The sequence below is a fragment of the Rhipicephalus microplus genome, chromosome 3 (assembly GCF_043290135.1).
Source record: "Rhipicephalus microplus isolate Deutch F79 chromosome 3, USDA_Rmic, whole genome shotgun sequence".
Classification (NCBI taxonomy): domain Eukaryota; kingdom Metazoa; phylum Arthropoda; class Arachnida; order Ixodida; family Ixodidae; genus Rhipicephalus; species Rhipicephalus microplus.
This window is the reverse complement of record NC_134702.1, coordinates 142,464,587-142,488,061: the sequence shown is the minus strand read 5'-3', so window position 1 is coordinate 142,488,061 and position 23,475 is coordinate 142,464,587. Positions and strand designations below refer to the sequence as shown.

Sequence of the window (23,475 nt, the reverse complement as noted above, 5' to 3'; positions counted from 1 at the left end):
TAAACAGTGGTGTGTACCTCGCTAGTGGAAGTTAGTTACACCAGATTGTACTGTTTAGTTCCACAATTGAATTATTACCTAAACGCAGCAGGATTTAAGGCGCCCCCGTTGTCCATCTTTTGCAAACAAATGGAAACTACTCAATTTTTCTTATTCTGTCATCGCTATTCGTATCAGAGCATGGGTTTCCTAGAAGCCCCATTTCAAAAGTTATGAATAGTAGTAAATCTTGCAGTCATTTTGCCACTTGACAGTACTTCATTAGGTTACTGCCACAGGGATGTATGGACTACTTTGATTACATTAAAGCAACAAAGAGATTACCGTGTTAGTCTACCCTTACTTATTCAGATTCCTAGTTTTAATTCGTCGTTATTGCTGTCAGGAAACCGAGTTTGTATGACTGCTTGCTCAGAAAGCATTTTTTATTTGATGTTTTGTTTCTAAACTAACTTTTGAAACGGATTTTTGTTTCACACTTCATTACTTTGAGCATCCTGCCGCCTGGTTCTTGGCCCATTCCTATGTTGTGATCATCATCATCATCATCATCATTATCATCACCACCAACACCACCACCACCTCATAGAAGGTTTTCTAGCTCCACACTTGCTTCAGACATGGCATCTCTACTGCGAAGCTGCCTTATTTTTTATTTTTCAGCCTTTGTCGTTTCTGAGCTGCTACCCTTTTACGAAACCCAGGCCCTTTGAAAAACAGTTGTCGGTTCCTTTGAAAGCACGGACACGTGTGTGACCGCTGCGAGCAGTTCTGACTTAATTTCAAGCCCTATAGAACTCCGTCACCGAAAAGCGACGTCAACCGTCCTCCCTCTTACGAAAGTGACAGACGACACTCTGTCACGAAACGTCGTGCGTGTGGTGCGCACAATGGTGTGTTCGGGTCGTTTTATTTCGACGCGATGAACCTCGAAAAGGCCTCGCAGAGGCCATATTCGCTGACTGGAGATGAAAGGATGCATTTTGTTTCCAGCGAACGATATACAAGCTCATTATTGTGAGTCGCGACAGATGTTCTCACGACAATTTGAAACGTCGCTTGCATTCTGTGAACGGACAGCTTTAGGAGCGGTCATTTTTAACTTCCCGTCCTTGAGATTGCTTTTGTTTTGTAGGTTGACCTGCGATGCCAGGTTGGCGAAGTCCAATTATGAATCGTCATTAGAAAGAATAGCTGTAGTTGTGTCACGTTCTTTCGCATGAACATCATGAATTCATGTTTTTGACAAGGGCAAGGTTGTGCCACTATATATCTGAAGGGTCGTTTCATTAGGGGAAGTTGTTTTTCATATTGTATTGCTTCTTACAGCCAGCGGATGTCAACATAGCTTCATAATTCTTGTGTTTCGTATGCATGGTTTCCTCAGAGGATTAACAATACTACATATACGTATACACGGGCTCTTTTTAAAATGCACGGTGTCATATCTTCCAAATTAACGGAAAGAAACAGGAGAGAAAGAAATGGCAGAGATGTTGACCAGTGCAGAACACCTGGAATCCACCACGTGCACTTAGCCCCACAAAGAGCAGGGGGTCGACGCTTCCCGCGCCCCTTTACCTCGCGATAGGGAAGATTGGACGTCTTGGTTAGCGTTCGGCCTTTACTGGAACGATTATGTTTTAGTTGCTAGGTGCACAAAGGTTACTGCAATTGTTGCACGCTCTAAGTTTGGTAAAAGATCGCACTTTTTAGACACAGCGAAGTAACAACGGAGACGCTTGTTCGTGTTTATCTGTACCTGTGAATACGTTTCGTGCTTCGATTGTGCGTGAGGAATGTGAGACAAGTTTTGATCTGCCGCTAATTCTGCGCGTGAGCTTACAATTTGTTGCTGTCGCGTTCAGTGTTTCGCATTTGCGGCAAAGCAGTGACTTTTTTCTGAGGCGGTAGACATCTTCAAATGTCAAGAGACGTTTATTGCACTGCTACTTCTGAAACTAAAGCATCGTAATTTGTTAACTAAACCGCACAAGTAATTGGGTCATAGAGAAAATCGATGTCCTCCGTGTGAGGTGCCTAACGCGCTTCCAGATATACAAAGACAAGCGGCCCCGGTCATTTGTGTGGAATGATGGAGTTTGATTTCACTTGCGAAACAAACAATGAAGTGACCGAGAGTGCTACTGCAATGCGCTACAGATGCACGTTTGCAGCGGCTGTGCAGTCCACGCACCCATGAAGCAAAATATTCTGTGGTTGATTAAAAGGACGCTGGCTCATTCTGGACGTACCGCAATAGTACGTAAATTGAGTTATTCGGCATTTCGGTTTCCATTTCACCGGCTAAGTAAAGCGGTTTCATTATTGCTTGAATATCCCGACAGGTCACTATGGGGAGAATATATCTTTTGCAATGAGCTCTTTTTAGCGAAGGCTTCTCCTCTGTCTACTCTCAAGAAAATGTTAACGAATCTAGTGTCTGTAACTCGTGGTGTATTTATTCGCTTTATTAGCCTAAACATGTCTACCACCACTAATAAAGTCGGGCAAGGAAATAAGCAAATATATAAATGAATAAATAAAATTTCAACAATAACGTAAAAGTAAGGATGCCCCAGCAAACGCGAAAAGCGTATATCCAAGCCGTGTTTATGCAAAAGTTTTATTTCAATTTGAACAACTCAAGAAATCGCGCCATGGGAATCAAGTTGTTTTTTCGACAAGCACCAAAGAAGTGCTTATAGGATCGATATATGATCAGCCAGAGATAAAATTCTTCAGCCACTTTACTCCTTCGAGCATTTGGTTGACGTCCTTCGGCACGAAGCGCCGGGCACACGTCTGTAAATAGAATCAGAGTTTCTTAAAAGATACATGGTTTTCACCTAAAGTTTGTATTGCGTTAAATCGTAAGACTGTAAACCACAGAGGCATGCTTATTACAATAAAATGCAATTCAGCTGAAGCAGCGGCGCCTAATGCTGCGAGGGCAGAAAATATAGCACCCATTAGAGCTGCTGCAAGTACTCTATCAATAAATATTTTTAAGCGAGTGAAAAACACGTCGAGAACGCTTAAACTTACGCTAGATTTCCTGGGTACAATTCTTGCTCGCACCCGATTGTTAATTTTCATACGTGCACATTTTTTCGATAACAGACAATGGCACCATAACTATTTCATCGACAGTCGCTTCCTAGAGCTTTTGCCTTAAGTGTTGTGAAACATACCAATCAATCACGTCACCTTGACCATCAATACCTGTCGGCCAGGACCGCAGGACAGAGCAGAGTTTATTTTAGAAGTTGCATGGAAGACACATTTTGGAGCAATGCACGAGGCATCGCATTCTCAAGTGCGAGTTCAGTATGCAGTTGTTCTCTGTTGACGCTGTCTGGTCAAGATGCATCATGTACTTCGCAGCATGATGTACCTTTTTAGGGATTCGCCATGTGTAAACATTTTCTTGTCAGGAATAAAACAGATTTGTGACAGGCTCAGATTCGTAACAGCGGGCGTAGCACTCACTTTGTACACATGTGTAACTGCATCTATGTCAATGTTATATCTCCTTGGAGCCTCCTGCGCAGAAAAACAGAAACACTGTCTCATTGAAATACGGCTGATATATATGAATGATCATTTTATTTTGTAGAATGGGTATAGTCGATTTGCTTAGGATCTAAGTAATGTACTCCAATACAGTGCATAAAATGAAATATTACGTTACCCTGGTATCTGCATACACAAATATTAAAATAAGTAAAGAAGCATAAAAAACCAACAAAACGAAAAAAAGAAGAAAAATATCGCGTTACTTATTGACATGTGTTCGCAGTCATAATCACAAATTGTTCCCCGCATCCACTTGACTATTCAGGGGAACTTAAACGTCGATTTTCACCTCCACTTATATCATATAAAAACCAGAGTGATGCACACAGGAAGGCATTGCACCTATATAATACACGTCCCCACAATGACCGAATCGGTGCGAGAGCTCCAGTCAGTTTGGGTAATCTGTACGATCTTATCCGGCAGGTATATACTATAACCATAGGCAGTGGTTTTAGCCATCCCCCAAGTCATAGTTTCATTCTCGCCCCGAAGCTCCTAGGCTGTCTTCTACTGTGCTATTCGATATTTTAGTTTAATAAGTTACAAGCCTTAACAAGGAAAGTGACCGAAGGCGGCATTGGTGCTGTCGGCGTCAACAGAAGTGAATGATCCCGAAAAATCATCATGACATCGCATATCAAGGAGTCATGTGACGAATTCATCCAATGAAATCATCGCTCGGTGAAAGGTGGGCCAATCACGGAGGCAATATTAAACAATGTGAGATGCCCAAAAGCTTGCGATGCGTTTTATCCCGGAGGCAAGGTCTCGCAATGTAAGGGACAGAGCGCTTTAGGAACAGGATGAATAGGTCGACTGCAAAGAGCACGGCTTTCGCCTTTTCGTAATTGTAGTCAGAATGAATTTAGGGGATCATTTCATGCTTTGTTGTGAAGAACCTTGAAGGCACCTAAATGGCCTAGATGCTCATTCTTAGAGCACTTTCTTGACATCCTTGAATCCGTCCACACCTTGTTCAGCTTGACATTGCATATTGTACTTGCCTTATGCTTCTTCACTGCACCTTCCGCTGTGATCAGTATGGTTTCCGCTCGAGAATAACACGTGATAGTTTGAATAGAACTTGTCATCAATAGACTTACAACAATAAAACAGAAAAGCGGGTTTCTTCGTAAGGATGCATAGTATAAATTTAGCGCACACTACATGAAAATACCGCCAAGAGTTCGCGTGGCCAATGCAAACTAACAAATAGCTTTTATTCCTTCAGAATGTTTATAGGGGAACGTGTGCATATGCTTTCTTATGGAATAAAGACCAATTAGTCTGCGTGGGTCTCTGCGAACTCTTTCGTTGTGTCGTCGTATGGTATGGGAAAGTTCCGCATCTGCCGACAAATAACATTTTATGTAAAAGTGAAACGTTCTTTTCATTGCCACCTTCAATAATAAATATCGCGTACTATACACGCGAGGCATGTAAATATTTTAGGTTTTTGGCCGGAGAATTTCAAAACGGCGATGTAATAATAAGAGACGCCATAGTGAGGGATTCGCGTTGACCTATATCACAGCAATTCATGATTTAAAAATAAAATTAACTTTAGTTTTGCCGTTATTAGCAATGTTTCATGATAACCCACATTTAGAGGCGAAACTCCTAAGGGTCCTTCCCTCCTCTGCAGTAGTAGTAGTAGTAGCAATAGTAGTAGTAGTAGTAGTAGCAGTAGTATGTAGCCAGCTCTAGATTATGAATCGCTCATTAAATGACGTTTGTGTATATGTACTTTGAAATATTATTACAAGACGGCTATAGTAGTTTCCGTATTATTAGCAGTTCCGTATAGTTGACAGACAGACAGACAGACAGACAGACAGACAGACAGACAGACAGACAGACAGACAGACAGACAGACAGACAGACGGACGGACGGACGGACGGACGGACGGACGGACGGACGAATGGATGGACGGACAGACAGACCCTTCGCCCCACTCATCACCATTCATTGCGTAGATATACCGTGAATTTGTTTTACATTCGCATCGACGTCTCCATCATTCCTTCGTGCCGGTGGCCCGACTTACTGCATCTGGCACCCAATAGACATTGCCCTCGCTACCGAAGAGGATGGACGTCGTCCTGCTTCGACTCTTGGTAATAATCGAGCGCACCGGTCTGGTCTCTGTATGCCTACTGCGCGGCGAGGGAACACACCCATTTCACAGTCTACGTTGGTGGACCAGAGCTGGAGATCGCGGTAGCTGGGAACACGGGACCAAGGCAAGTCCAAGGTCGAGACGGGGGATGTCGTGAAGAAGGGAGTTTCCGAATGCGATGAACATAAAATGAACCAGGGCGTGTCCGATTTTAACGAAAACGTGGCCAGAGACGACGAGAACGAGAACACCGTGAACGATTTGTGCGCAACAGAGGATGGAGACGCTAGCGACGAGCCTGAAGAGGCCTTGGTCATGCATGCTGACTTTAACGACGACTTGGACGCGGGCGGTGAGGAAAACAACCAAGTTGTTACAGCGAGGAGTAGGAGTGCGGATACGCCAAAATAGGCTGTGGGTGCCGGCGCCGAGGCGTCACCCACGAAAAGACCTGACACCGCGACCGCGATGGAGGACATGCTTCATGTTGTAGAGAGGGTCATTACGCGACGGAGGAAGAAGGCCTGCACGACGTCAGAGACTACAGCACATGCGACCACTGAAAGTGAGTGCCGCTACAGCTTGTGGGTAAGTGGTCTCACTGTCGTAATTCCGGCAATTCATCACGATCTCATCGACAATGGCGAGAGATTGCCCGCCAAGATGGAGGGTGTTAAGTAGTAGTATGTTGTTTCACTAATAAAACTCCAACGAGAACGGACGGCAGTGAATATATATTCATATAAATCCATCTATTGGCACGGCCAGAGGTTGGGGACTGTTGGGCTGTGCACGTGCGCGAGAAATGTCTCCGTACTTCTACTAATAAACCACCTTATTTGAGTTTGTATCGGCGGCTCTTTCATTCCTTTGGGCAAGCGGTTGAAAACCTACATATATTGGAACCTGCTCGAACTTGTGTTTTAAACTGCCTTGAATTGATCTTCTCAAGCACCAATCGTGCAAATCGTAACTCAGCAAGTTTCCTTCCGGTCGCCTATTTCATAATGAAACTTTCTTTGCTGAAATAAGTAGGCTTGTGGTACGCCGCCCTGATTTAGAACTTCACATTTACAAATATATATATATATTGTGGTGAAGCCTTCGAACAGTGGGTCGTCCTCTCCAGCGCCTTCTAGTGGGTTGCCCTTTTTAGCAAGAAGAAGAGCAGCTCGTGCAGAGAGTCGGTACCCGCATTGACTGTCACTGTCAAGCATCGTCGACAACCGTCCGCCAATAAACGTCTCAACAATTTGGTGGAGAGTGCTGTGCCCTTCTAACACCTTCGGTTAGCATTTGATGCCCCTGGAGCTACGATCCCGCACCGTGCCTTCTACCATGCACCAAGACGCCGCACAGCAAACGCTTCCTCCTGCGCCGACGACATGTTCCGGTGTTCCCCGCATCCGGGACCTTCCTGTCTTCACCGGCGCAGATGGCACCGACGTCGAGGACTGGCTTGCTATGTACGAACGCGTCAGCGTCCCCAATCATTGGGACGAGGCAGGTAAACTCGGCAACCTGGTTTTCTACCTCGCGGGTGTGGCCGGCATGTGGTACAACAACCACGCATCCGATTTCCCCACTTGGTCCGCTTTTAAAACCGCCGTCGTCGACGTGTTCGGCCGTCCTGCCGTTCGTAAGCTCCAAGCCGAACAGCGGTTACGTGAACGAGCACAGCAGACCAGTGAGTCCTTCACAAGCTACATAGAGGACATCCTTGACTTGTGCAAAAAAGTGGACGCGAGCATGTCAGAGGCCGACAGAATTACCCATGTTCTAAAAGGCGTCGCCGACGATGCCTTCACCATGCTCCTGGCCAAGAACCCTCGCACTGTAGCAGAGATCATTACACTTTGCCAAAGTTACGAGGAGCTGCGACGGCAGCGCTCGATGACCCGTCGACCACCCTCACGTGACGCTGATCTCTCGGCCTTGTCAACACTTCCGGACCACACCGCCCTGCTTGCTGAAATCAAGACATTCGTGCGTGAAGAAGTTGCCCGCCAGGTCTCTTTACTGGCCTTTGCTTCCCCGCACCGTGCTGAACAGTCGTCAAGCACACTTCTGCCTCCCCTCCGCCGAGCCATTCAGCAGGAAATCGCGGAGGTCGTTCCAGAATATCACCAGCCGCCTCCAGTATCTACACCACTCAGTTACGCCCAAGTTGTCGCCAGGCCACCCCCACCGATTCCTGTGACTGGCCCTCTTGGTTACACCGAAACCATCGCCAGACCCCAGGCCTTCGGAGAAACTGTGCCGCCTACATATACCGACGTCATCCACGTGCCCCGTGTGCCGCCCACTATGCAGTTATATCAGCAGCCGGCTCGCCCATCGCGTTCTTCGACATGGATGGGACCCACGAACCGATGGCGCACTGCGGACAATCGCCCCATCTGCTTTGCTTGTGGTTGCGTCGGGCACGTAGCACGCTACTGCAATCGTGTGCAGCGACCGCAAGTCGCCTCCAATTTTCCCAGCCAATCGAGCTGCTTCTATGACCAACCGCCACCTACGTCACCGTCGTCCCGCCCCGCTCCATCTACCCGCCGCTCACATTCTCCGCGACGTCGCTCACTGTCGCCGATGCGGCCACGTCCACTAGAGGGTGACCAGGAAAACTAGTCGTCGCAGTCCACGAGGCAAGGGCTGCGACGCTGTCGAACTGCGGAAGCCCTCAGGAAAGACCTTCGAACGTGATAGACGTGCTTGTGGATGGTGTTCGTGCATCTGCCCTTGTAGATACTGGAGCCGCCGTATCCGTGATGGACGCAAAGCTTAGCCGAATACTGCGCAAAGTGACCACGCCACTTTCCGGGCTCTCCCTCCGTACAGCCAGCGCCCAAAGCATTCACCCTACAGCGATGTGTACAGCCCGCCTCATGATTCAGGACGTGATGTATGCCGTTGAATTCATCATAATTCCTTCATGCTCTCACGACGTCATCCTAGGATGGGATTTTCTCTCCCGCCACGACGCCGTCATTCATTGCGCACTAGCAGAAATAGAGCTAACACCATTCTCTTCTTTGACGCCGGCCGACAGTCCATCTACTGCAAGCAAATTACTCGTCAGGGACGACACGCAAGTGCCTGCAAACTCGTCCGCGGCGGTGTCGGTGTACTGTGCCAGTCTTTCAGACACCGCTGCACTCCTCTCACCATTTCATCGTGTTTTCACCAGAAAAGGTTTGCTGGTTCCTTTCGCGACCGTGCAAGTAACTCGCGGCAGCACCACTATTTTTGTTCTGAACTCATCCCCGTACAGTGTTACGTTGGTGCGAGGGGAATGTCTCGGCAGCGCGGAAACCATCGAAGACGCTCAAGTCATGGATCAACCTGATGACACGCACTGCCGAAGTTCCAATACGCTTAGTGCTGTTTCTACATCTGTTTCATCATCCGCTGATGTATTTAGTCCTTCCATTGCCGACAACCTTACGCCGGTCCAGCGCTCCCAGCTTCTGGCCCTGTTGGAAGAATTCCGCTCTTCTTTCGATGTCTCTCAACCTTCTCTCGGCCGCACATCGACTGTTACGCATCGCATTGACACAGGCGCACAACCACCACTACGGCAACGTCCATATCGCGTATCTCCCACAGAACGCCGTGTAATCAACGAGCAAGTGGACGACATGCTACGCCGCGATGTTATTCGACCCTCTAACAGCCCCTGGGCATCTCCTGTCGTTCTCGTCGCGAAGAAGGACGGTTCTGTGCGGTTCTGTGTGGACTACCGACGTCTCAACAAGATCACTCGTAAGGACGTGTACCCACTACCGCGTGTGGATGACGCGATTGACAGCCTGCAAGGAGCCGAATTTTTTTCATCTCTAGATTTGCGCTGCGGGTACTGGCAAGTACCTATGGCTGAAGACGCTCGACCGAAGACCGCTTTCGTCACTCCCGACGGCTTGTACGAATTCAACGTCATGCCGTTTGGGCTGTGCAATGCGCCTGCCACCTTTGAGCGCATGATGGATACCGTCCTGCGTGACCTGAAATGGCACACGTGCCTGTGCTACCTCGATGACGTCGTCGTTTTCGCTCCGGACTTCTCAACGCATCTTCAACGCCTGCGGCATGTTTTAACGCGTCTGAGTGACGCCAGTCTGCAACTGAACCTGAAGAAGTGCCGATTTGCAGCTCGGCAGTTGACAATACTCGGCTACGTCGTGTCCAAGGACGGAATTCTCCCCGATCCAGCCAAGCTTCGGGCCGTGACCGAGTTCCCCAAGCCGACATCCATCAAGGAACTGCGCAGTTTCTTAGGACTGTGTTCCGACTTTCGGCGCTTCATCCGAAACTTCGCGTCTATCGCATCGCCGCTGACAAAACTCCTCGGTAGTAACGGGCCTCTCCATTCGTGGTCATCACAGTGTGACGACGCATTCACAACGCTTCGTCGTTTATTGACGTCGCCTCCCATACTCCGCCACTACGACCCTACTGCCCCTACAGAGGTACACACGGACGCCAGTGGTGTCGGTCTCGGCGCTGTCCTTGCGCAGCGCAAACCAGGGTTCCCGGAATATGTCGTGGCGTATGCAAGCCGTACGCTTACAAAAGCCGAGACTAATTACACCGTCACTGAGAAAGAATGTCTGGCAATCGTGTGGGCCCTTACCAAGTTCCGACCTTATTTATATGGTCGCCCATTTGATGTAGTCACCGACCATCACGCACTATGCTGGTTGTCCTCATTGAAAGATCCCTCAGGCCGTCTCGCCCGGTGGGCACTTCGCCTGCAAGACTACGACATCCGCGTGCTGTACCGCAACGGAAGGCAACATGCTGACGCCGACGCCCTGTCGCGCTCTCCCTTGCCTGACGACAATGCCCACGACTCAGCGTCTCACCTTGCCGTTTCTTCCATTAGCATTCATGCCGTTGCTACTGAACAGAGCAAGGATCAATGGATTGCCTCACTGATAGACTTGCTGACTGATCCATCCACTCCATCCACTCGCGCGTTGCGTCGTCAAGCCCACCATTTCGCCGTTCGCGACGACCTTCTCCACCGACGCAATTACAGCGGTGACGGCCGCCAGTGGCTACTAGTCATACCCCGCAGTCTGCGCTCTGACATATGCGAATTCTTTCATACTGATCCGCAATGTGCGCACTCCGGCGTATCGAAGACTTACCAGCGCATTCGCCAACGGTACTTTTGGCGCGGCATGTACCGTATGTGCAGAAATTCGTTCGCTCCTGCATAGAATGTCAGCGCCGCAAAACTTCAACGCACCTGTCGCCGGTAGGTCTGCAACCTCTACCTTGCCCTGCCAGGCCATTTGGGTGCATTGGCATTGATTTGTATGGGCCACTTCCACTAACGTCGGCCGGTAACCGCTGGGCTATTGTTGCTGTGGACCACCTCACACGATACGCCGAAACTGCCGCTTTCCCCGCGGCTACAGCGAGCGATGTGGCCTCCTTCCTGCTCCAACGATTCATGCTGCGACACGGTCCACCTCAGGGACTGCTCAGTGATCGAGGCCGCGTCTTCCTGTCTGAAGTCGTCGAAGCCATTCTCAAAGAGTGCAACGTTGTTCACCGCAAAACTGCTGCTTACCAGCCGCAGACGAATGGCCTTACTGAACGCTTCAACCGTACGCTCGGCGACATGCTCTCCAAGTACGTCGCCGCCGATCACACAAATTGGGATTCCATTCTACCCTTCGTCACCTACGCATATAACACCGCCCCTCAGAGCACTACTGGCTTTTCACCTTTCTTTTTATTATATGGAAGGCACCCGTCGCACACCATCGACACTATACTTCCGTACAAGCCAGATCCGTCAGAGTGGGCGCCTATTTCTGCTACAGCCAAGCTTGCTGAAGAGTGTCGAGAGCTCGCAAGGACCTTTACAGCGCATGATCAAGAGCGGCAAAAAGGCATTCGCGCTGACACCAGCACCACTGCGCCCATGTTCCTCCCTGGAGCGCTCGTCTGGCTCTCGATCCCTACCACTTCAACTGGCCTATCTTCAAAACTATTGCCCAAATACGAAAACCCCTACCGTGTCGTTGAACGCACTTCCCCTGTAAATTACTTGATCGAACCCATCGAACCATCTTCGGACATGCGCCGTCGAGGGCGCGACATTGTCAACGTGGAGCGCCTCAAAGCCTACCACGACCCGCTCATAGTAACCAGCTGCTAGGTCGCCAGGCGCCTCCCTCTTCGTAGCCGGGGTAGTTGTGGTGAAGCCTTCGAACAGTGGGTCGTCCTCTCCAGCGCCTTCTAGTGGGTTGCCCTTTTTAGCAAGAAGAAGAGCAGCTCGTGCAGAGAGTCGGTACCCGCATTGACTGTCACTGTCAAGCATCGTCGACAACCGTCCGCCAATAAACGTCTCAACAATATATATATATATATATATATATATATATATATATATATATATATATATATATATATATATATATATATATATATATATATATATATATATATATATATATATATATATATTATGGAGTCTTGGTTTGGAAGACCTTTATTAGGCCCGAAGAACCGGCAGCCGACAGCTGAGATGATCGGACCAAGATGATGATGCTACGCGACAACGATGGGGAGGCATGAGCCACACATGATAATGATGATAATGTACCGGTGAAGAGGATGCGTATACTAAATGCCCACATCAATTCCCCCCACGTGAAAGCGGCCAGCCTGGCCGCGGCAAGTCAAGGGGACAAAGAACGTCGCATGAAGGGCTTCATGCGGGAGACATGGATGACCTCTGTAGTTCGATAACGGCGATCTGCTGGGGCTACAAGTGGCGTCACGCGATAATTCACTGGTGAAGTCTCTTCAAGGACTGTGTACGGTCCAATAAACCGAGGCTGAAATTTGTCGCACAAACCAGGTGTGCGAACAGGCGTCAAAAGGAGCACTTCGTCTCCAGGTTGGAAGAATACATCACGATGCGATTCATCTTAAACTAGCTTTCTGTCTTCCTGGCGGGCTTCAGTGTTTATACGAGCTCGTTGGCGGCACTGTGCGAGTCGTGAAACGTATTCCTCTGAAGAGGATGGAGATGAATTCACTTGGCAGGTAAGGAAGGAGACGTCCAGGAAAGTAGTAGGGGAGCGTCCATAAACTAGGTAAAATGGCGAGTAGCCGGTTGTTCGCTGAATGGCCGTATTGTAGGCGAAAGTGACGAATGGGAGAACAACGTCCCAGTTTTTGTGGTCTGGTTGAATATAGGCGGCGATCATGTCAGCAAGAGTGCGGTGGAATCGCTCAGTGAGGCCGTTAGTCTGGGGATGATAACTAGAGGCAGTCTTGTGAGTTGTGCCGGAGGCCTGAAGAAGTTCGTTCACTAGTTGTGAAAGGAAGGCCCTTCCACGGTCACTGAGCAACACACGTGGAGCACCATGACGCAGTATAATGGCTCGGAGGATGAAATCGGCAATCTCAGAAGCTGAGCCTGTAGTAACGGATGCCGTCTCGGCGTAGCGCGTCAAATGGTCAATGGCTGTTACTATCCACCGGTTTCCAGCAGCACTGACAGGGAGGGGGCCATAAAGATCGACGCCTACAACTTCGAATGGTGTGGCTGGGCACGGAAGAGGCTGTAGTTTACCGGCGGGAGCAGATGTTGGTAGTTTTCTACATTGGCAGGTAGTGCAGGACCCGACGTACCGAGCTACGCTAGTGGTAATGCCTGACCAATAAAACCGACTTCGAAGGCGATCGTAGGTTTTATGGTAACCAAGGTGACCAGCAATCGGATGGTCATGAAGTGCCCTGAGGACTTCGGACCGAAGCGATCGGGGTAGAACGGGAACCCAGCGCTGACCGTCAGGATGGTAAATTTTGCGGTACAGCACCGAGTTGTCCAGCTTAAATTGCGAGAGCTGGCGACGGAGCCTTGCATTAAGTGGACGGGAACTGCCAGTGAGGTAGTCTATAATACGTCGACAGTATGGGTCAGCCAACTGTCGAGAAGGAAAATCGTGCGGGTCGTCCGAAGGCAGCTGCTCCATAGAGGCGAGAGAGGAAACCGCTGTAGACGTGGACTCCGAGGGCGTGTTGTGCAAATTGACGGCTGAAACCCCGAGTGGAGTCGCTGGTAGTGGGCAGCGAGAAAGAGCATCGGCGTCATTATGCTTCCTGCCACACTTGTACACGATCTCAAAATCATATTCTTGGAGGCGTAGAATCCAGCGTCCGAGGCGTCCCGACAAGTTCTTGAGTGTCGAAAGCCAACATAAAGCATGGTGGTCGGTCACAATGGTGAAATGGCGGCCATGCAGGTATGGACGAAATTTCTGTACTGACCAAACGATGGCGAGGCACTCCTGCTCGGTGATCGTGTAGTTCCTCTCGGCTGCGGAGAGGACGCGGCTGGCGTATGCAACGACTCGCTCTCGCGAAGAGTTGTCGCGTTGAAGCGAGCCACACCTGATGCCAGAGCTATGCCTTTATTAAGGCAATACGGTGACGGAGTGACCAAAATGTCACCAGAGTCGACGTCGTTGGACAAAACTGTCACTAATTGATGTTCGTTTGGTGGTAACTCGATGTCTACTGCAGCGATGAGTCGAAGTGGCCTGTAGGTTTCGTCGTTGAGCAAGTGGTCCGTGTCAGTAAGATGGACGACACGTTGTGCACAGCAAATAGCCGCAGAAGCAGAGGAAAGAAAGTCCCAGCCTAAAATGAGTTCATGGGAGCACGGGGATAGCACAGCAAATTCTATATGATGAAGAATTTCGTCGATTAGTACACGGGCAGTACAGAGAGCGGAAGGGCGAATCATTGTTCCCTGGGCTGTAACCAGTGTCGGTCCATCATAAGGCGTCGTGACTTTTCGAAGACGGGCACACAAATCAGCACGAATAACAGAAAACGCAGCCCCAGTGTCCACCAAAGCATCAACGTCCACTCCCTCAACTGTGACCGCAATCATATTGTAGGGGCGCGCTGGAGGAATTGGAGTCTTGTGTTGGAATGCAGTTTGTCCTCCAAAAACTGCATCGCTTAGTTTTCCGGACGCCGATCAGAAGTAAGGGAAGCGGGCTGAAGAGGAGAAGAAGAGCGACGGTAAGGCGACGGTGAACGGCGTCGGGTTGATCGGTGACTACTGCGCAGTTCACCCGATGCTGGCGGAGATGGAGACCGACGCGGCGGTGACGAATAACGGCGACCCTGGTACAAGGCTCCTGCGGTATAGTCCCGTTCGCGTATGTCATACCCTCGGCGCTCGTCTTGCTGGCGCTTGCGGCAAAAGCGTGCAATGTGACCACGATAGCCGCAATAATAGCACGTAGGCCGAGTCGATCGATGAGGAGGGTAGTAGCTTGCGCTAACTGCACCAGGAGAGAGAGAAGTCAGAGGGACAGGTGACGGCTCACGCGGTGGTGATGAAAAGTTCGTGGGAAAGCTTGTGGGAGGTGCGGCAGCAACCGACGCGTACGTTCGTGGCGGGGACGTCGAGCTGACGGTGCCTGGTGGTGCGGCGGCGGTGTGCGGGAACGATGGTAGAGTACGAGAGACAATGGGCTGCAGGTTGGCCATGTGGGTCACGGACGTGAGCTCTTCCCTGATGACATCCCGCAATGACGTTGAAGAAGGCTGAATGGTAGATACTGATGGTAGTGTGAATCCCATTGATTCTAATTCTTCGCGTATTATCACCCTTATCGTTTCTCGTAGGTTTGGATCAGTCGTAATACGGGCCGCGTCACTGTCCGGTTGTAGGCGCATCGACTCAAGTTCTTCGAGGCGCTGACAGGTTGTCGCAACGTCAGCAACGGTAGCCGGATTCTGGATTGCAAGGGCATTGAATGCGACGGGTCCAATGCCCTTAAGAAGCTGGCGTACCTTGTCTGACTCTGTCATTGGGGTGTCAACCCGGCGGCAAAGTGAAAGGACATCCTCGATGTAGGATGTATACGACTCCCCGATGTGCTGTTTCCGAGTCGCAAGAGCTTTCCTTGCGAGAGCTGAACGGACAGCCGGTGTGCCAAAGACATGGCGAAGCTGATCTTTGAAGGCTGACCAGTCGGGGATGTCCATGAAGTGGTTGAGGAACCACGTCTTCGCGACACCCGTGAGGTAGAATGACACGTAAGCGAGTTTGTAGGTGTTATCCCACCGGTTAGCAGCGCCGACCCGTTCGAAACCGTCCAGCCATTCCTCCACATCTTCCCCGCGCATACCTGCGAAGGGATGGGGCTCACGCTGGAGGCTGTTAATGACGTGAAAAGGCGCGGCACGCGGTGGCGGAGTGGGAACGGCTGCAGCACCGACCTCTTCTTGGTGCGACATATTTCCGGACACCTGGCCCAAGCGGCGACCTGAACGTAGCTCCAGGGGGTAGAGTGGTCGAGAGGATGGCGGGGGATCCAACAGCACGCTCCACCACGTATGGAGTCTTGGTTTGGAAGACCTTTATTAGGCCCGAAGAACCGGCAGCCGACAGCTGAAATGATCGGACCAAGATGATGATGCTACGCGACAACGATGGGGATGCATGAGCCACACATGATAATGATGATAATGTACCGGTGAAGAGGATGCGTATACTAAATGCCCACAATATATATATATTTATATATGAAGGAATAGATGGTTTGTAGAAGCAGAGAAGGAAGAAGTGAGAATAGAATAAACATGGGGTATGAGCCAGGCCACGTCTCCCATTCATCATAGCATCACACGAGTCGACAGGATGAAGACCTCCCAGCCACTTCATCTGTGTTTCATCGTCGACAGAGTTCTCAACAAGACGCCCTGACCACACATCGACTACGGAATCATCTACTGGCCGCACACAGCGACAAGCATCATGCCAGAATCATAGACTGACCTTCCCATCCCCTAGTACACCGAAGCAGCGGAAGATGGACCTGTACAGGACTGGTCCGACGTGTTCGAGCTCCACGCTACCGCTGCATCTTGGTCGGAACGGGAAATGGTTACGAACTTCAGCGACTACGTCACCGATGAGGCATTTAAATTTTACCTCACCCACATATTCGAGAACGGCGAGTCTTGGCAAAAGATAAAAAATTGCCCGCAGCTTCCCTCGGGGGAACACTGAGGAGGATGCGGAGCATATAATTGGTTAACGGGGTGTTAAAGTGCGACTTACTTGGGTCGATGGATAAATTGGTTAACGTGGTTGTGAAATGGGGTGTTAAATTGCGACTTACTTGGGTCGATGGCTAAATTGGTTAACGTGGTTGTAGGAGGGGGTGTTAAATGAGTGAACACGTACACACGTATGCGAAAGGGCAGCGCTGGTCGAAGGGACGTCGATCATTGTGTTTGTGGATTCGTTGGAATTCATTTCACCGCGACCTTGGACGCCGACGCGCCGTACAAACCAACCGACGAGCGGCAACTGAGCGAGCGAGCGCCGACCTTGAGTATATATACAGCACGACGGCGCATGCACTGTCAGCTGTTGAATGTTCTCGAAGCGCGACGCCACATGCGCGTCCACTGGAGAATCAGGAGAATTGTAGATGTCGAACGCGGTGTGTAGAGGAGGAAGGGATGCACAGATGGTGGAAGAGTGGGCGACGGCGCGACGGCGCATGCGCGCGCGTCAGCTGTCGAATGTTCGAGAAGCGGTGCGGACGGCGCACTACAAGGCGCGAGTATAAGATGCTTCCGCATCTAAAAGAAGGAATGATCATCTGGTTTCAAGACTATAATGAAGATTCGATTAACACACGCACTCTCAGTGCATTCAAACTCAGTCATCGCAGTCATGAGCAGCCTTCACGAATTCGAGAACAGAGCATGAATTTACAATTCCCGTCAGGTGAAGTTAGCCACATGCTCATGGAAAGACCCCGCTGTCGTTTTCCCAAACTTTCACCTGGTTCCTCATCCGCGCAAATATCGCCAATGCTTAATGCTCCACTGCATAAAAGAATTGAATTTTATATTGATGACTCAGATGCGTTCAATACTTCGTGCCACATGCGTACTTTTCAAACTGACTTGGTATTCAGCTCAGCAGTTCCACAAAGACAGAAGCATTCACAATCAGCATCTTGTGAAGAAAAGTCTTTTGCAGAAGCGTCTAGTGTTCATCAACCCCAAGATCGAAGTGACGTCAATTTAGTGCACGACCTCACTGCCAACACTGAAAACAAAAGCATTGGTGCGACTTCTGATGACATAAGTACCCTTCAGGCAACGACCAACAATTAGCGGTTTATAAATATAGAAGATTCAAGTGCACGAAACCTGGCACATTGTTTTGCGCCGGAAACAGTTGCATTGGTTGGCGTCGTAGAAGCCTGCGGAGAACTCACCAAGAATCCTGGCGCACCACGATAAATGTCACACCACAAGCAAGTAGACGAAACCAAGAAACTACAACGTCAGCGTATACTTCAACATTGTCAACGACGAAAGAAAACGTCATCGAGTGCACTCGTAATCTCAAAGAACATTACAAAAAGGCCCATCGTGGTGGATACATTGTCCACCAAAGATCAAGAATGTGCCTTCCATCAAAACATCTGTGACATCGCCATAGCAAAAAAATTACGGCATATTCACGGGGTGAATGATGATGAATGGGCGAAGCTCCGGAGGGATTCATGGGTAAACTGTGAATCTTCCGTGTAATTTGCCCAGTCGATCATCATGTAAAGACGTGAGAAACGCTGTGTGTGTATATACACAAATCAACTTTTATTTGTTCTTAGACGATGGATGGCTTGCGATGTCCCTTCATTATGACGGCTTTATGGTCTGTGAAATGAAGGGAGAGCGGTTCCTGTATGGGTTGCAGTGGGCAATTTGCAAATACTAGGTCTATGCATGTTCCTCGGATCGTGGTAGGTTTCATATGGTCAAACGATATACGTCTGAGTGCATATCTAGAAACCATATGTTGGATAAGCCAACTATTGTCTATGATAGCCACGTTAAAGTCTCCAAGTAGTACAAATGGTCCATTCTTGTACTTGTTCTCATAATTTCGTAACGCAGTGTATATGAATGTCTTGATGTTCCCCGTCGACAGGTTGGGTGCGAGGCACATGGTCATGAGGACGATTCCAGAGTCAAAGAGTTTGATGGCTGCATATTCTCCGCACTAAATCGAACGATTGCCTTCAACCAATGACACGCGCCATATGTGACATCATTCCTATTTTATAAGATCTCGCGTCTTTCATCAACTACAAGTACCGCTTTCTAGTTTATAACATCTTGCATCTTTTCATCATCAGCTACAAGTACCACCATCTAGTAAACACTACAAGAACTAAACGAGAGGTGGCTACATACAGGAGACGGTACCGCCATCTAGTGAACACTACAAGAACTAAACTAGAGGTGGCTACATACAGGGACGGTACCGCCATCTAGTAAACACTGCAAGAACTAAACTAGAGGTGGCTACATACAGGCTACAGGGGACGCACAGCCCACGCCCTAAGGAGCTTCGCCCCTAAAACTCCAAAAGCCACAAATGCACCCCTTGTACTCGGCAGAAACACTGGCAGCGCCCAATCAACCTCGATCAACGCGCACGCAAGCTGCCTGCACGGCCTGTGCCACGACGAAGAATTGGATGCCTACGATATCCGAACTGTCGATTCTGCATGGTGTTCGAACCTGGTTTGTTCTTCACAAGAATGCCGGCTGCGATTTACGCTATCTCCACGTCCAAAGCATTCTTGTGTTATCCAGGACGCAACCATCAGCCTCGCCCGCCAGATCTCTTATTGATATCACTGGACTGCCCCACTCTCCCCTCAAGCCTTAGCGACGAAGAAGACAGCACGTGCATTTTAAAATTTGTGAAACTACCTGTTTATTTTGACATTGGTGACTTCCAAGCCACGTCTTGTTTACTTTTTCTTGTTTGTAAGTTGTAACTCATGCCTTCTCTTGAGGGGAGGGGGAAGCATGTGACATATGATAGGATGGATGGTTTGTATAAGCAGAGATATATATGTAGAAGCAGATATATATATATATATATATTTATATATAGTGGAACACATTGCGCAGGTAGTTTTTATGGTAACCATCAGCGACAAGTGTCAGTTGCGATAAGTGTCCACTTTTTTCCATCTTTCACTTTCCAGCTTGCTTGGTTACGTTGTGCACTACACCAACATTCACAAGACTCGCACAACCAAACGCGTCAATATATAGTCCTACAATGTATGGGGTGTTACATGAAGTGTGTAGCAGAGAGCTAATCGATTTTCGGCTTTGTGCAAGTGCGGGCACAAAGGCGACGTCTCCCATTCATCGTGTGACGCTACTATGAATGGGAGACGTGGCCTGGCTCATACGCCATGTTTATTCCGTTCTGACTTCTTCCTTCTCAGCTTCTATCTACCATCACTTCATACGTCACACGATTCCCCCTCCCCCCGAAAGATGGAACCATTTATAACCCACGAAAAATTAAAGAAGCCAATAAACAGACATTGTCCGAATTCACAGTATCACGTCCCGACAGAGTTCCACAGTCTCTTTAAATCTTCAAGCGAGGGAGCAGTCCGGTGAACTCTATAAGAACTCTATTGGGCGAGGCTGACTGTTGCGTTCCGGACAGAATGGGATACACGTGGATACTGACAGTACTGCTAGAACTCTTGTTCGGGCTGACCAAGGTTGGAACGCCTTGTTGCATTGGCAGCTCGGATGTCGTCGGGTTTGTATTTTTCGCCGTGAATGGTGCAATTCTGATGTTTCTTGCTTGCGTGTTTCTCGACAGACTGTGATGGAGTGCCTGAGTGCTTGCGGTTTGCAAGCAGTGCTTCCGCGTCTTTCTCGGCGCTTTCTGTGGTGTTGCAGTCGGCGCAATAGCAGGCGCTGGAAGCGTTTCTGGCGACTTTTCTTTGTCCGAAAGTTTCTGACGTCTTGTTGGTTTGGAGATCTTATTTTTCGATGTTCTTCAGCTGGTGAACGTGCTTCCATTGAATTTGGCGTTTGCCGATGCCCTCGTTGCAGTCTCTCTCGTTGTTTTTGGAGTTGGTGAACTTCGTTTTGTTTGCTTTGCTGGTGCTGCTCAGGAGATGACTGTAGTGGCGCCCCTTCTGGAATCGGGCATTCATTTCCTTCGAGGTTGGACGCGTCCTGTAGACAGCTGATGCATGAGGAGCTGGTGTCTTGCTTATCGGGCATAGTTGGTAATGTGCCATCATTATGCTCTTCAAAGACTTCGGTAAGGTGTTCCAGTATGGACGCTTCGGGCAGACAGCTGCGTGCGAAGTTTGGTGTATGTATTACTTCTGCATTTTTTCGGTTCTTGGAGCTGTAAGCACTGTATGGGGATACCACAGGTGACGTGGCATTACCAGGTTTTAACTGCAGATTTTCGCAAGTCTGTGGTGCCGCAGAAACGACACGAAGCTCTTCAGGGGCTTCAGCGTGTGACGAACCACACGAGAACGGTGTGGAGGAATGGTAGAGAAGGAGGAAGACGAAGACAAATAAATGGTTGATCGTACAGCCATCACGACTTCTGCGTCACACTAGTCGACACGATCTACCGTGCCCTTCATCATGGCCACATCTAAGAAAGTCATCAACATCCCGAAGTACTCGGGAGCATCTACGGACGTCCCCTTTGACAAGTGGCTCCGACTCTTTGAGGTGAGGACTGCAGCCGCAGAATGGACGGAGCGAGACAAGCTCTGCTACTTCTCCGATTACCTTGCAGGTGAGGCTTTCCGATGGTTTCTTACCGAGGTTTTCGACACAGACGCGTCTTGGGAGAGCTTATGTGAACGCATGAAGGGACGCTTTACGAGCGGCGTCGCGGATCCTTTTCGCCAATTCATTCATTGCCGGTTGTGAACAGGCCAGAGCTTGAAGGAATACTATAATGACAAAATGTCTCTCGGACGCCTCGCCGACCTATACGCACCTTATATCAGGGCTCATCGAAGGCCTTCCTGCGCATATGGAGATGGCGCTTGCTTGGCTTACCTCGTCTACACCAGAGGCATGGCTTACAGCTGCACTCCGTGTAGAGTCAACCATGCAGAGAATGAAGTTACATCGCTTTCCACCAGCTCGGAATACACAGATTAACGTAAAAAGTGACAGAACTAGTCAGCGTCCACGTAATTTCCCGGTACGAACACCCGTGCGTGAGTGCAAACACTGCGCGATGGATGGCTTACCCCGACAGATGCATAATGAATACCCACGACGCGCAAGCATTTCCGCCCTCTCCACCAACCAGGGAAACGAGGAGGGCGACCCAGAGTTCATGTAATTCAGTTTGATTCCCTTATTAACGGGTACCCTGTCAGCGCTACACTTGATACAGGAGCTACGACTACCTGTATCAACAAAGCAGTGCTGAAGGCACTTCACCTGCAAATAATGAGGAATTCATACATCTCAGTTCAACAAGTCACATCATCTACCAAAACTTTACGTCGCGTTAATCTAAAGGTACAGATAGGAAAAGTGACAAGAGAAATTCAGGCTCATGTTCTACAAGACATGAAGAGCAACTTACTTCTTGGCTTGGATAGTGCTTGCCTCTTTAATTGTCGCTGGACCTTGACACTATGACTCTCCGCCAAAGGAAAGACATCCTCCATTCTCGTACACAGAACCAAACCACGGTTAACAAGGGCGCGTCTTTGCAAGGTGTTGAAGTTTGTGATGTACTACATCTAAATAAAACTCAACAGTTGGCATTGAAGCAGCTTATCCACAAGTACGATGACATTTTTTCCAAGTCACAGACAGACATTGGGTGCATCAACGGCGAAATGCATTGCATTCATCTCAACAACAATGTTCCCATTCGTAGAGCTCCCTATCGATGCTCAGAAACTGACAGCGTTGAAATGGACAGACAGATCAATGAGCTTCTCAAGCAAGATGTCTACGACTATCTACCTCCCCATACGCTGCGCCAGCACTTCTGGCAGAGAAAAAAGGGGAAGGACGCACGCGCTTCTGCATCGACTACCGCAAGCTGAACGAATTGACGGTGCCTGATTATCAGCCCATCCCTCGCATCGATAACGTTCTTGATTCTCTGGGGAAATCTACGTACTTCTCGACATTAGACATAACGTCAGGTTACTGGCACGTGAAGATTCACCCTCATGACATTCCGAAAACGGCGTTTGTCACACGTACCGGTCACTACGAGTGGCTCGTCATGCCTTTTGGCCTTCGGAATGCTCCGGCCACCTTCGAACGGGCTGTCAAATTCGTATTGGCAAAACACCGTTTGCAGAACGTCACGAATTACTTCGATGACATTGTTGTCTACTCTGACACGTTTCCAGACCATCTGAGGCATCTGGAGAACGTTTTGAAAGCTTTCAAAAGCGAAGGCGTCAAGCTGAAATTAAAGAAATGTCAATTCGCTCGAACCTCCATTGAGTACCTGGGACACAAGGTTTCGCATGGCAGCGTCACTCCAAAGCAAAGCAACGTGGACGCAATCCTACGGTTTCCGACACCATCACGCCCTAAAGAGTTGCAGCGTTTTCTCGGCACTGTCAATGTTTACCGGCGATACATCGACCACTTCAGTCAAATCGCTCACCCACTGACGCGCCTCCTCAGCAAAGACGCCACATGGAACTGGGATGTGGAGTGTGAACTGGCTTTCACTCAGCTCAAGAAATGCGTGACAGAAGAGCCAATCCTTAACATCTACGATGCCACTAAGCCTTGTGTGCTATACTGCGATGCATCCAACAGAGGTATCGGCGCCGTCTTGAAGCAGGCTGATGATGAAGGTAGAGAGCACCCAATCGCATACCTTTCACGGAAGTTACTAAAACACGAA

The 23,475-nt window shown here is 49.2% G+C and overlaps 1 protein-coding gene across 1 annotated transcript in view; it reads right to left on the bottom strand.

The window, feature by feature from the left end:
• Positions 1–2,607: 2,607 nt before the first annotated feature.
• LOC142803378 (uncharacterized) overlaps positions 2,608–23,475 on the bottom strand; it is a 30,204-nt gene continuing 9,336 nt past the window's right edge. Inside the window, exons 5-6 of the mRNA XM_075888496.1 lie at positions 3,493–3,546; positions 2,608–2,805 (exon numbers count right to left, since the gene is read on the bottom strand). Coding sequence (XP_075744611.1) covers positions 2,722–2,805; positions 3,493–3,546 — 138 coding nt within the window. The 3' untranslated portion in view covers positions 2,608–2,721. The remainder of the gene's footprint in view (positions 2,806–3,492; positions 3,547–23,475) is intronic.